General features: G+C 36.5%; 1 protein-coding gene across 1 annotated transcript in view; it reads left to right on the forward strand.

Annotated features, from left to right (window-relative positions):
• Positions 1-15,886, forward strand: part of LOC108403827 (nephrocan-like) — a 34,243-nt gene that overhangs the window by 599 nt on the left and 17,758 nt on the right. Inside the window, exons 2-3 of the mRNA XM_073219447.1 lie at positions 6,449-6,736; positions 14,195-15,096. Coding sequence (XP_073075548.1) covers positions 6,536-6,736; positions 14,195-15,096 — 1,103 coding nt within the window. The 5' untranslated portion in view covers positions 6,449-6,535. The remainder of the gene's footprint in view (positions 1-6,448; positions 6,737-14,194; positions 15,097-15,886) is intronic.

Here is a 15,886-nt window from a genome sequence, read left to right on the forward strand (position 1 = left end):
TGGTGCAATGATCCTGCACATGACATTGCAGGACAACAAGATTATGAAGATTCGTATATTCATGAGTAATAAATGCAGAGCCCTGTTGAGGCATTGGGGACACAAAAATGAGTGTGTCCTTACTCCAGCAGAGCTCACAGGCGAGTGAGTCTTACACTCCGAGTTTAAATGTTAATTTGAATTTTTTGGCTTCTTTGGTAGCGTTTGCGAACAGTCTTTTACCATTACACCTACTCACACTCAACCCCTTCCCTCTTGGAGAGTAGCCCGATCTTGGAAAAGGTCGGAGAAAACCAGTTTGATTGGAGTCAACTGAGAGGAACTTTCTCTCCTCCATAGCCGAGTATATCTGACTACAGACTTCCGTGATCTGGGACAGACCCTTCCAGTTAATCACCACCAAAACCTGCACCATGTGCTCCTCGCCAATGAAATGCTAATGAGAATTAATAAATCATAATTTTAATACGTTATCTGGATACTGCAGGCAGACTGACTAGCAGAGGTCAATAAAAATAAAGTCCTTTGGCTTTAGCAAACTTAGCAAAACTAAAATGAGATCCTTGCCTTGATCTTAGATCACGCAGGTTTTAATACACACAACAAATAATATAAAACTAAAATTTCTTTCCTCGTTCCCTTCCAAATTAACTATTTCCATCTGAAGTATTTGCAAGAACACCGTTACTACATCTACCAAGTTCCCAGCCTCTTTCTCTGGGCATAATATAGGTAGCAAAGCATCTTCAGAAATGTGAAGTAAATCATTTATAATGGGTGGAGGGCAGTTACACGGAATGACAATAGTAACAGCTTTCCATTAGTGAGAACATACTATATGTTAAACATTGTGTTACTTGTTTTACTTCTTTCACCCTAACAAAATCCTGTGAAGTAGGAATTACCGTTTTTTTTATAGGTGAGTCACAGAGAGTTTAAGTATCTTGGTAAGGTCATACAGCTAAAAATCAACTGAGGTGAGATTTCATTCTAGGGGTCTTTTTCTCCAGTCTTAGCTGTTAATCATGGGATATAGAGGATGAGGGAATCAATTTCTTATATATTACCAGTAATCAATTGGCAAATCAGTCCAAAAGTTTTTTTTTTATTATTGATATCTTCAGTAATCAATTGGCAAATCAGTCCAAAAGTTCTTTTTTTTTTTATTATTGATATCTTCCCAGGGATAAGCCATATACAAATCTATTAATATATAAAAATATTACCAAAAAAGTAAGTGTAATACTCATTTTCTATTATCACTCACTTTAATTTGTATGAACTACACTTGAAAATTAATTTCTTTAAACATATATATATTATTTAACTTTTGGCTATATTTTGTGTGTGCAGCTGAAATGCATTTTATTTTAAGTGTTTGTAGTTTTCAATGTTCTGGTCCTTGGTGAATACTCCTATTTTCAGGATAGAACCCAACTGCATTTCGGTTTACAAACTTTACAACTCCAAGTCACACCTACTGTGTCTCAGAATATATCCCATGAGCCCCTCTCTTTGCCATCGTGGGTAGCATCCTATGTACACATCCTTATGTGCTTGCTGTCTTGGTACGATGGGACTATTTCAAATGCTAGTGAGATGCCCTCTATGTAGACATCTTTTGCCCACCTCGATGGGATTTTCCATTTCTCTCTAAGTCAAAGCGGAAATGAAGTGCAGGGAAAAGCAGGGTTTGATGTTCAAGTGCTGCCCTCTGTTGTCAGTGTGCTGTATCTACACTTACTGCCTTCTAGAACGCTGAAATTCGGAATTGTACGTAATTTCAATACTTTTGGGATTTATTTTCCTAGAGATAACAAAACTTTGATACTTCTATTTGCAATTGCATTGGCAGAAATTTCCAGTAACTATTTCATGAACCATGCTTACGTGATTATAAGTCTCTATAATAACAACTTAAATGTGATAAGGAGCCCTTTAGACCGTCAGCTCCTTGGCAGCAGTAACTGTAGCTTGTTTATCTTTTAATTCTGGGTCCTAACACAGGACCTAGAATATAATAGGAATGCCGTGAATATTTGTGGGATCAGGTCAATAATTAAGACGCTACAACCGTCTCCTTAGGAAATGCTAAAAAGAGTCACTTTCCAAGATACACCTTTGATACCTGCCAGAGAACATAGCTAAACATCTATTTATATTGGCTCAGGGGTTAGGAATAACAATAAAATACATGTTAGTCTTTAAAATCCAAGGAATATTTTTCCCAAACTAAAGAGAAATGTTCATTTAACAATGATTTGGATAGTTTAACTAATCCATTATAATTTAGACTTTGAGAGTTTTTTTTTTACCTACTCCATAGTTAAAATTACACTTTGGTATACCCAAACTGAAAAAAAAAATACTTAAAAAACTCTCTATTAATATATATATTTTCCTTACACTCTCAAAACTGACCGTAACTGCTTTTCCACTGTTACCTTATCTACATTCTTCATTTGCTTTTTCCCACAGCTCCAGGTTTACTTCAGTATTATCTAAAACCATTTATTGAGTTTACTAATCATTGAAACTTCTTTCATCTGCTGTCAAGTCACTGTTTATTTCTTTGTCAGACTTTATAGGTCAGACTTTATAGATCAAACAGACTCCCCCTCCTAAGCTTCTATCATTTATGTTTCTTATACATTAATTCCATAAGGGACCCCCAAAATTGCATTCTTAATACCCTTTAACATTATCTTTCTTTTGCATTTAAACAGTATAAGAATATTACATATAATCTCCTTTGAATTTTTATAGTCTTTCAAATAAACAAGCCAGAAAAGTATAGCAAAAAGCTTACACAAAAGCCATGTCACAACAGTTGTAGATAGAATTTGTTTGGTCCCCAGTTGATTGTAATTCATTCAAAATTCTTGACTTTTGTGCCCATGGTAAGCAGTGTGAGGGTGAAAAGACGTCTATATTCTGGCTGTTTGTCACTGCAAATGTGAGGGGGGTATTGCCCATATTTGAACCCCCTTTCTCTGTTTAATTGAATGTGGGAAATAGAGCCTTCCTCCTGTAATGAACTGAATGTCAGTCACTTTCCCGGCTCTGTGACAGCTAGAGCCCAGGCATATGATCTAGGGACTGCTAACCAAAATCATCCACCTGAAATTTTTACTAGGAGACAGTGAGGCAGGGGCTGTGACAATTCTTGGCAGGGAATAGAGCTGGTAGTTTGGGAGGCAGCACCCTTTTTCAGTAGCAGCAGTGCCAGCAATAGCCTGCCTTTATTCTTGCCTATTCTCAAATCTGGTTCTCTAGGCTTCCTACAATATTGTGTGCTACTCAGTTTTCTTTTAATAATTTTAACTCTGCTTAGATCAGCCAGAATTTGTTTCTCTTGCTTGTAACTAATAACCCAAATGGACCTAATTATCACTAATTATCATTAATGGAGACTCTCTTTTCCCATAGACTTAACATGCATAGTTCATTTCATATATTCCTTTCTGTAAAATTATTCCTTTCTGTGAAATTATTTTCCCCTCATTTTATCTTCAGTCTATAGAAAAAAACTGAGTTTTAGAGAGGTTAAGTGGTAGAAAATTTTATTTTTTTGTTTTACTTTAAATTTATGCCCATTTTACAACATTCTCAAGAAGAAGCAAACAAGTTTGGAAAGAATCTTTCACAGTGTTTTTTAATCTTTAAAATTTGCGTTACCTCAGAATGAAATTTTCATACAGTCTTCTGTGTAGTTCTTGGTGGGTCAGCTTTATAATAGGAATCACAAGCCAACATTTCCAGACCCATGTCAGGAAGATTTTGGGTTGGTCAGTTTCTTCTCTGGAATTTGCTTTCCTGTGTATAATGGAACTTGCCCTTTGCTTCAAATAAACCAAGAAAGGCCAATATCCACTACACAGAGACACACATTTGTGTTTATTGCAGGGTTTATTAACAACCGCGCTATTGACATTTGAGTTGCACAATTCTTTGTTGGGGTCCGACCTGTACATTGTGGAGTGTTTAGTAGCTTCCCTGACCATTACCTCTGGATGCCAGTAGCACTGCCTATTCCCCACACCACCCCTCAACCTTCTATTGCCATCAAAAATATCTCCAGACATTGCCAAATTGCCTTTGGCTCACAGGAAGAAAGGAAGGCAGGTAGGAGGAATGAAGGTAAAGAAGTAAGAAAACAAGTCAGGGAGGTTCCTGGATTGAGACTCTGAACAAAGTCTTAAATCTAATTTAATCCAAAATCAAATGCAAGGCATATTCCTCAAGACTATAATGTTTCTTGTGTTGAAAGACTAAATTTAGATTCTTGGCTGTATTTTGAACTGAGTTGCTGGGTGAGTCTTTGAGCTTCCATACTTAAGAAAGGCACCTTTTTTCCTTTATTAGGTTTCCCCTTCCCAAAGAAACCAAACAATGATTGGATAAGGTATTGTTAAATCCTTTTTAGAGAAAACAACAGTATTTCTCACTCTTAGCCTTAGAGACTCCATAAGCTTAAGACCTAAAAACATAAGTTCAAGGTAGAGAACTTTACACACATGGCACTTAATTCACATGTTAATTCAAACAATGTCACATGTTAACTAACATGTGAAAACACTGAGAGTTAACAGAAACTAGAAACTGGGTAATGGTGGCAGCTTTTGCTGCTGCTTCTTAGCATAGCATAATTGCAAAGGGGCTTGTCACCTCTAGAGCAAGTACAACATGCATGTTTTTCAAACAACCAGGCTGTACCTTTGTACTATACTTTCTCTGCAGTTTATAGTGTCAGGAAGACTTTGCCTTCTAGCTGAAAATAAGTTGACTTCTCAGCTTAACTCTAAATAAATTCATGTAGTCTGGGGAACAGATGGGGCTTTCATTGTTAAACACGTTCTCAAACTTTTTATGGTTAAGGTTACTTGTTATGTTAAAATCAGGAAGCAACCTAAAAAAAAAAAAATCCAACACTGAGTTAGTCAAACTCGGACAATACTCTTGATGGACTATTAGATAATGAAATTTGTATTTATGGAGACTATGAAATTATATGGAAAAATACATAGTAAAAAGTGCAGAATATAAAGTTGTAATATGAGTATGTTTACCACCTGACAAAGTAAAACTATGCAGAGTGTAAAATACAATATATTAGAGATAATGGCAAATTGCAGGAAAGCTATAGAGATACCATGGAAGAAAAAAAATATGTGGTGTAATTTCAGGACTCAGTCAAAGAAAAAGGAATGCTGTGGCCCCCAACAGAGGACAGAAAATGAAACTCATTGCTATGCTGCATAACAGAAAAATTAGCTATCATTGATGCACATGAGAGGATAGGACTTTGCAGGCATTTTAAGTACCTAAATGTGAGTTTACTCTTTTAGCAACACAAAAGAAAAAAAAGCTCAGTTTTTGTCTTTTCAAAGGGAAAAGAAACTGAAATAAATAATTAGGGGACAGGACTAAAGTTGAATTTTCCCCCCTCCTTGCTCTTTTTTCCAAATTTTCTTTCATTGAGCATTAGTTTGCTATTAGAAAATTCTTTGGAGAAAAGCACACAGAAGTCCTTACTCAGACATAGAACAAGCTGATTATTAAATGAAAGAAACTTTTGGCTTCAAAATGAAAATTGTAGCAAAGAGAGGTAAGGTCAGAGAAGTTTTCGATGTTAGAACGGCTTTCTTTGGAGCAATCAGCTGAAGCTAACCAGCCTGGGAAAGTTTCTATCTTCCACTTGGGAGGAGAGAGCTTCTCTACATAATCTTTGCTTAAAATGCTTTTAAGTTCCTCAGCAGGAGAGACCACAGCAGTACAAAAAGCTGCAAAAAAGAAGTGCCCAAGGCAAGTGAAGCTTTCCCTCTGAAGGCAGGTTTCACAGTCAAAAGTTCCTCTAAAGAAACCAAACGCCTTTTCTTCCATTCTCACAACTGGATAAAAATAATAGACCCATTTGATTCAACAATATTTTTGAATGGCAAAAATATTTTCCAAATAAAATATTTGGGTGGATCAAGTGATAGATGAATTGAACAAGTTATCCGAGGCTCTAAATACCTCTTCATTGTACCTCACTGTTTCGCCTAGCAATAAAATGTTACTGACACAACAATAATAAATAGAAACCTGCCTATTTTCCCATAACCAGTTAATGGGAGAAGAAAACACCTGCCAATTGCAGTCCTACAAAAATGGTTTTAATATAGGGTCACAGAAAATTCAAAGGTTTTATAGCCCACTATAAAACAGCTCTTTGTCTTTTCCCACTAATTCCCTAGTGTCACATTTAACAAAACAAGGAAACTGCAGATAATAGATGTGTTTGCAGATTAACCTTCCAAGCCATAAATAACACAGGGTCTTGCTCACCTACAAATATTAAGGCAGCTTATCAATGTTTAAGCCCTTTTCTCTTTGTAAGGGTTGCTAACATTTTAACCCAGGCAAATTGAGAATTTTTTTCTTTCCTGTCTTCTTACATTGACAGAGTGCACATTCATAAGATTCTATTATCAGATTTCATGGTATAAAGCGTGGGACATCACCTAAGCACTCACCTGCTACCCAAGAGGCCATGTTTTGGAAGATGCATCTGCTCTATGCGGTCCTTGTTTGGCTGTCTCTTAGCTATGGTTTTGATCCTAAGTGTCCTGGAAGATGTAGCTGTGATTCCATGCAGTCGGTACAGTGTTACAGGCTAACTGAGGTACCATCAGGTATTCCTTCTACCACCAAGAAGCTCTACATCAGCCACAGCAGAATTCAACGCCTTCAGGTAACTATTCACTCTGCACTCAAGTTGCTGCAATTTTATTTTGTGAGGCAGTGTGAGAGGGAGTGTGTGGCTGTTAAACTGAATTTAAATAATAAAAACCTAAAAGTGATGGTTATCAAATTTGGGTAGTTGCACTAGCTACCTGCTTGCTCTGTACTACTGAGATGGCTCTGAATGTATCTTTTTAGGGAAGCAGCCAAAAAAAAATCACATTCTATAATTAATGATATTTTATTTCAGGTTAAATTCCAAAAAAATTTGATTATGTTGCTGCAAAGTAAAAGTAAAGAAAGAGTTTGAGAGCATATGGCCACTTTATGTCCCCAGAATTAAGCCCATTCAGGGGAAAAAGTAGTTATGCTTATGCCATAGAAGGCAGATGATACTTAAAGCATTTTAAGACTCTCAAAATGAACACAACATATGAGAAGTATTCATACAAATCCTACATACCAGCTAAGCACCAGTATCTTTGTGGAAACCTATCCAGAGGAAATACATGTTTTTGTTTTGCCATATGACTGCAATTCTCAGTCTATGTGCTTTTAATTTTGACATTCATTTTTATGCTTACCTACTCAGAGGGCCCTGGAATGAGTTCTATAGATTTGACTGACTTCGAGAATATGAAGGAGCTTTTGTTTTTGACCTTTGGTATTTTGAAAAGTATCAAGAGGTTAGGGTTCTCACCCTAGTTTTCTCACCAACTGGAGATATAACCATTTAGAAAGAAGTTCTCTGGGCTTCACTTTTTTACCTTCATGAAAAAGGCTGGATTAGATTGGTGTTTCCAGGCAAGCGCCTGCTAGATGGAAAATTTTATGACTCTCTGATTTTGCTTTAACTGGTCTCTGTTTCTACCTCATCAACCCAAATCCTAAAACAAGGAAATGCCTCTGTGATCCAGGTGCAGAGAAGCAGCAGGTGAATGCACTTTCCCTTCAAGTAGAGATACCTCCCCTTTCATTTGATAAAGAAAGTTTAATGTAGGTGCACATAAACACAGAGGTTAAAATATGTAGCATGGTATTTATTTCGAGGCTCAGCAAGCACAATTGCCTAGTTGTTTACTTTTATCTTCCAATCCAGTAGCACCTCATGCTAGAGAGCAAGTCTACTCCTTCAAGACTCAGCATTCAAATGAGACACCTTGGTTGAAGGGCAAGATGCTTAAATATTTGTTCTGAGGACTTAAGATGCTGAAGCTGAAGTGTCAGCTAAGCCTGATAATGATCCTACACTGATGCTTTCCAGCCCAATACAATGAAGTTATACTTCTCATCAAATTCAGTTACTGAATGAGTGCATTTTTCATTGGTTTAGGTTCATTGAACAGCAATATGGCCACTTCTCTGACTTTAATCCATGTAATTGTCTCTTGGAAGGACAGTTCCCAGCAGAAGGGTTGATGAAAGAGGATTTTTTTGTGAATGAAATAAGAAGCTCTGAACAATAAGCTCTGAACAAGTTCTCTTTTCTCTTTTAAAAACCCTTAGGTTTTAAATGACTGTATATTTTACTTCTATTTGGTGAATACAGTGTGTATCCTGTTTATTTGGTTTGAACAATGGAATAGTTTTAAAGAAAAAAATACCTTAAAATGGATCTTCAGATTAATAGCAATAGAAATTATATATATATATGTATTTTAAGTATATATATTATATATATTTATATACATGTGTACTCATATACAATATGCACACACATACCACATGTATATGCATGTATATTTACATATATATGTATGTATGTGTGTGTATATAACAATTTAAAATGTTTCTATTACTTGTTCATATAATTCACCTGTGTTTGGGACTGTGAATGCTGTGTTTGAGACTGGAGATAAAAGATGTAAAATTCACAGTTCCTGCCCTCAAGTAAAGAGGGACTTTATCCATTTATCTGTAAAAATTCCTGCTTCTTTGAGGTGTGCACCATTAGGCTGTAACTCTTTTATTACTCCTCTCACACCCCTGGTCCCTCCCCTCCTGGCTCCTAGTTTCCTCTCCATCCTAAGTCCTGCATGTGCCTCAGTCTCCATTATCTGAGCCACCTAAGTCCTTGAACTCATACAGAAGGATCTGTCTGCGTTTTTGCCTCACCACAACCATCAGCTCTCTTGGTTATATCATAATCCTCATTCTGCCTAAAACATACTCACTGGTCATCATCTCCTTTCTTTTTAGCTGCCACACTCTGTGTTTATCTTGCCACCTCATGGAAACTTCAAATCCCAGAAGCTCTGTTCTTTCAGATAATCAGCTTATTTCTTATCTATCTTCTTTCCCTACCCCTTCCCTTTTTGCATCCCACAGTTAATTATCTCAACACCTATCCAACAAAGCCTTAGTGTTTTATTAGGGTGCTCATTTTCCTTTGCTTCTCCTATACCTGGACAGCTGGATGCTGCTAGAGAGGATCACCTGACCTGTGAGTGAGTGTGTGTGTGTGTATGGTTTGGAAGCACAACAAATTCAAGGGCTCCAACTTCATCTGGGTCTTCAATATCACCCATGTATCCTTTCAATTCTTGGTCAGGTTCTCCCTACATTATCTTGACATTTTCCAAAACTTCAGTAGTTGGGGATCACCTTCCCAGTCTCTGCCATCCTCATTCTTCCCAAATGGCTGAGCCCCCTCTTTACTAACAAATTATGACAAAATGAGGCCATTAATCCTAATCACCCTCAACTCCTGCTCACTGTGAACTAACTTGTCTCCACCCAATTCTTAAAAACTTTTTCTTCCAGACAGAGCAGATGAGATGTCCCTCCTTCTATTCAAGGCAGCCTTCTTGTGTGCCCTTTACCCTCTCTCCCCCGCCTTGCCCAATCATTCTCTCATATATCTCATATCTTTAGTTGCTCTTTCTTTACTAGGGCCCTGTTGTAGCCTATAAATATGCTCCTTTCATACAATAAAGTTATTTTAATTCTGTGTCTCCTCTTGCTACTCTCTCTCTTTATTTGCAAAACTCTGTGAAAGGGTAGTCTGTACTTACAGTCCCCACTTCTTATTTATTCTTTAATTCAGTGCTGTCTGGTTTTTACCTACTCCATACAGTTATAACAAAAAACAAAAACACTTCTCTCTAGAACATTGGCTCACTCCTATTTCTTGAAATTCTCACTCTCTTGCCTTCCATGACATCACATTTTTATGTCCTCATTATTCCTCTTTGATATTTCTTTTCTGCCATTTTTGTAGGTTTCCTTTCCTCCATTGCCCTTTATTTTTTGGCTCCCCAGGGAGTTGCAATCCTTAGTCATTCCTTTTCTTACTTAGATGACTTCACTTCATGTAAGTGATGATGGCTCCCATAACTGAGTTTCTAATTCATACCTTTCCTCCATGTTTCAGACTTAGCAGCTGCTCACTGAACCTCTTCATTTACCACATAAAGGATCTCAAAATAACATGCCCCACGCTGAATTCATTTCAACCTTTGTCCCTAAATTCTGTGATCTTTTATGACTGGCTTCTGTCACTTAATGTCCTCAAGTTTTATCCATGTTGTAGAATTTATCATAAGTTTCTTCCTTTTAAAAGCTTAGTAATATTTTTTTTGTATTTATATACCACATTTTGTCTATCAACTCATCAGTTGATGGACATCTGGGTGGTTTCTCTTTTGTGGCTATTATGAATAATACTGCTATGAACTTTCATATATAAGTTTTTGTGCAGCTATACGTTTTCATTTCTCTTGGGTATACACCTTAAGAGTAGAATTTCTGGGTCATATGGTAACTATATTTAGACTTTCGAGGGACCGCCAGACTTTTCCAAAGAGGTTGCATCATTTTGCATTTCCAAAGAATAGATGGAAATTCCAATTTCTCCACATCCTTGTACATTTCTTATCTTTTTTTGTTTTTGGATCATAGCCAACCTAGTGAGTGTCAGGTGGTTATCTCATTGTGGTTTGACTTCATTTGACTAATGACTAATGATACTGAGCATCTTTTCATGTACTTAGTGGCCATTTGTTTGTCTTCTTCAGAGAAACATTTATGTGAATCTTTTGCCCATTTTTAAATTGGGTTATTTGTCTTCCTATTATTGAACTGCAAGAGTTCTTCATATATTTTAAATAAAAATTTCCTATCATATATATTACTTGAAAAATTTTTTGTCTTATTCTCTAGGTTGTCTCTTTATTTTCTTGTTGGTATCCTTTGAAATATGAAAGTTTTAATATTGATCAAATCCAATTTATCTGTTTTTTCTTGTGTCACCCTTACTTGTGGTCATGTCTAGGATAGCTTTTACCAAACCCAAGGTCATAAAAATTTATGCCTATATTTTCTTCTTAGAGTCTTATAGTTTTAGCTCTTAAATTTAGAAGACAAATAGGGCTGTCAATTTAAATGATTGCACATTACATCTTTCATGGGACAGAAGAAAATACTTCAAATTCCTCCTGGTTAAGAAATATATAAAAGGATTTATCACTGAATGGGAGAATAATGGATGAGTTTTGAGCACTTTCTCCATACTTTCCAAAATTTTTAAATTGTTTACAGAAAATAAGTGTTGCTTTAATGATCAGAAAAAAATTGCAGCATTATTTTACAAGCTCCTTGCTGGCTTTACACACATCTGAGGCAGCAACTTGAGGGTATGTCGATTTCATGTGTTCACTGGATCTATAAGGAGCCCATGAAAGGTTGTGTGGCCCTCTAATGCTTGGAACAGGGCCTGCCCAGAATTAAACCTGGAAATAAAGCCTTTCGTGTGGAAGGCAGCAGGAGTTGCCCCTTTGCTCTATGTAATTTTACTTGCCTTTTTTTTTTTAATTTTACATACTTTGTTGCAGCTTTTATCTACATATGTATTTGGCTCACTAAACTGTAAAACTGTGATGGCAGGAATTACATAAGCTTCTTATGCTTAATTGTTAACAACAAGCATAAATTGCACTGCTTTTTAAGCAACATTGAAAATGCTGCCAGCAGCCCCAATGTTAGCTCTAGGGCAAAAGCATCTCTTTCCACATCTTTTGAGCACAGCCCTGCTTAGGCCATGGAAATGGAAAAACAGGTCTAACAATATTTTCCCTTTGTCAGTTCTGCAAAATCAACTGAGAAATTAAAAGTCAGTGGGTGTCTTCCACATTGTTGTGGCACCACAACTCTATATTCTTCCACTAAATGCATGTTTTCACACTAAGGTTAAAAAATATATGTGTTGGGATAAAGTAAACCTGGGTTGGAAGCCCAACTTTTCCACTTGCTAGCAAGATATACTTGGACAGGTTATTTCACCTTCTTGAGCCTTAGTTTCCCTCTCTGAGAAGGGTATAATCATGCTTAGACATAGGGTTTGTAAATATAATCATAGTAATTACTTAGAAATTGGTAGCCATTTTAATTAATAATAAAGGTGATCTGCATGATTCTAAACAAAAAGAAAAAGGTTCTCTATGCCTAATAAAACAACTATTCACTGGATTCAGTTAAGAATAGGAACTATATTTATTACTTAGGCCAGTCTGTCTGCTTTACATGTTAATGAAGACAAACTGAAGCTCTGACAACACACTTTATTTGTCTAGACCCCAGATAAATTGCCCATTTAGATTCATGTCATCTCTGAGACTTGCTGCATAGACAGCAGTCTTTCAGGGTTTGTGCACTCAGATAGAAGTGGAAGTTTTAGTAACACCAAGGTTTTTTTTGGGGGGGGTTCAACAATCCAAGAAGTGAAGGTCTATGTCTAGAGTCTTTTCTGACTTTAATGAAAGAAAGCCTACAAAAGGGCACTTCACAAGAGTAGATGAAAGAATACTGAAGCAGGTCATTTAATATGTGGTGGGAGGGCTGAAATTCTTCCATCCCTTAAATGGGAGATTTGGACTAATCTCTAACATTTCTGCCTCATCATGAGTCTTTTTTGAAAAGCATTAACTGTAGATCAAATACAATAGAAAATGTATTTGAAATGGTGAGTTAAGGAAGAAAGGGTTTTTGAGTCTAATAGACCTTGTTGAAATTATCAACTCTTTCAAGTTTGATAATAGCAAACTAGCGAACTTATTAGGAGAATTAATGATAATATACAGAAAGCACTTGTCTCTTGTAGATACTTAACAAGTACAAGAAAAAATGCTATTATTATTAAGATTAAAACTCATTAATAAGTACATCTGATCAAACATTAAGAAAATATCAAATGTTAGCAGCAATATATAAGCCAAGGCAGCTGCCAAAACTGTTATGATTATAAACTTTTGTTTACAGGAATTTTAACATGAGATCCTTCTAATGGAATATCATATTAGGAGATGCTGTAAAGTATACCATAGTTCATCATATGTCCTCCCAGAATATAAGTGTCTATAATAAATATGTTAATTTTGATTAACCCATTTTGAGGGTGTTAATCATGCATTGGTATTAGAAAAGGGCTCCACTGCATAATTAAATCAAAAATTAGAAACTCTAGATGATGAGACATAAAAATGTGCATTGAAAATTCTAGCTTAATTGAATTCTAAATAGGTTGAAAATTTCATGAAGATTTTTTTCAAACTGAAGAAAACCTGGAACAATTCCTCTTTTTGACTGAACATGATCTTACTCCGAAAACCAAATAACAAGTATTACATCATCCTGGAAAAGAGGTGGATGTCAAGCCAGGAAGTTGGCAGATATGTGGAGAAATAGGGGTGCTTGAACTTGCAAACTATGGAGAAAATATGTCAGATAGAGTAATTTCTAAAATCTAGAAGAGGAGTCACATCAGGTCTCAGATGGAATGGACTCCTTGCTCTACAGGGATGGAGACATACATATCCTGTTCGTTTCTTCCTGGATCTTTTTCCATCAATGAAGTACAAATTGTAGGGTAGAGAACAGGGAGCCTAGTTTTCCAAACTGTAATATAGTTGAAAATGTATCTCTGATAGGCCCATCCTAGTGATAGCAATGTCTAGGACATTTAAATATTTTACCTTTAATGCTTTAAAAAATATTTTAATGTAATTTATACTTTAAAAAAATCTAAGCAATGCAAAATGTAGATAGGTGGATAGATAGAAAATCCCTTCTAATCTTACTTCCTAGAGTAAGCAACTGTTAATAGTATGGTGAAAGACTTTCAGATTGTTTCCACTTTCAGCTATTTTAAGGTGATACAACAAGGAATATAGTATTCATAAATCATTGTGTAATTCCTAAGTACTCCAGTCTAGAAGTCAACTTGCTGGGTCAGTGTGTGAAAGTGCTTAAAATATTTTTGATATCTTACACTGTTAGCAATCATGAATAAAAACAATAAGGACCTGTGTTTCCACACTTTACCAGGAGATAATTTAAAATAGATGCTGAAGGGAAATCTGAAGTATCATTAGTATTGAATGATTTTATATATATGGCATTTTTTTCCGCAACAATCTTAATTTATTGCCTTTCTTCACTTCTCCCCCTCCCGCCATCCCTGCCCTTTTTGTAGCTATGTAATTTCACCCGAATGTTGGCTCTAGAAGATTTTATTCTGTTGGCCAGTGGAACAGAGTCAGTAGAAAATGATACCTTCAAAACTCTGAGTACCTTGAAGACCTTGGAACTCTGGAAAAATAAGTTAAGACGAGTCCCCAGTGCTCTCCCAGCCAGTCTTGAAGTGCTAAAACTAAATGATAATTCAATATATGTCCTACAGGGATCTGATTTTGAAGGACTAAAGAAATTAAAAATCCTTGAACTTAAAAACAATCTGATCTCTTCTCTCTCTTCCCGCACGCTCTCCTCCCTTGTCAGTTTGGAAAATTTGATGTTGGATGGCAACAGTATTGAGTCTGTAGCTGGACAGCTGGTACTTCCCCATCTGAAACATATGAGCATGGAGAATAATAAAATACATCTTATACCAGCTAATTTCTTTACATCTCTTCAGTCTTTGCAATTTCTCAGTTTCAGTGGTAACTTTCTGACTAAAATGCCTGTAAATATGCCCAAATCCTTGTTCTCTTTAAAAATGGAGAGAAACCAACTCAAAGTAGTAAGGTTTCGAGATATGAAACACTTGGAGAATCTTTCCCATCTTTACCTGTCAGAAAACTCTCTCTCTTCCATTGATGGGGCACAGCTCCTTGCCAATTTAACTACTCTTGAGCTGTCCCAAAACCAGCTTCATATGTTGCCCCTCAGACTACCAGCAAGGCTACAAAAACTTGATATTAGCAATAATCTGATTCAGAGAGTTACAGCACAAGACTTCCAGGACCTCCAAGACTTGAAACATTTGTTTCTGGACAACAACATCGTCAGCCTGTTCGAAGCTGGAGCCCTACAGAGGTGTTCCCAGCTCTCCAACCTGGCACTGGAACAAAACCTGCTGTTGTCTATACCTCTAAGGTAAGTGGGCATTATCATTCATGCTAACTCTATAAAGTTTTCTGGGGATTGGGGTGATCAAGCACATTATACAGTCAAGAAAAATAAAGCAAACAAATTATCTGATAAGGCTATCCAAGGGTTCAGAGGTAGAGGTTTTAAACAGGGCTGTGGCATCTCCAGCCCTCAAACTGAAGCCTGCACTACTTTATCTTGTACGCGGGACAAGAAACCAACAGGTAAGATCTATATCTGAAAATACACAATGCGAATTTGGGGAAGTATGCTGACAATCATAATGTGGAGATATTACTTGTGAAAAGTGTGTTTCACTTTTATATATAGCCTGAATCCAGAAACCCACAGACTGGACATGCACTTAGCCACTAGCAAAGCAAAGGCAGGAGGAAGACATGAGGGGAAATGTAGTAAGATATTTATATTTTTAAAAAGATTGAAATAGTAGGTATGGAAAAAAATCACAACTCTGTAATCTAACATTGTATTTATTTTGAGTTAAGTGTTTGAGAGCCTCATGCTCTTCTCAGTGCTATGATCTTTAAAGGACTTAGCCTGGCTCTGCTGATTTCTCTGTGTGTTTGTGAGTGTACAAGCCCATTAGTGTCTGTCTTACCATCTTTTTCTAGTTGTCTCTTTTGTTCTCCCTCCCTCTCTCTTTCTCTCTAAGTTGCACACACACACACACACACACACACACACACACACACACACACACACACACACACACCTCATACTCTGACACTTAATGTCTCTTTCCAAATATCCCTCCCTCTCCCAACCACTGTACCTG

This window comes from Manis javanica, chromosome 13, assembly GCF_040802235.1.
Source record: "Manis javanica isolate MJ-LG chromosome 13, MJ_LKY, whole genome shotgun sequence".
In the NCBI taxonomy this organism is placed as follows: Eukaryota; Metazoa; Chordata; class Mammalia; order Pholidota; family Manidae; genus Manis; species Manis javanica.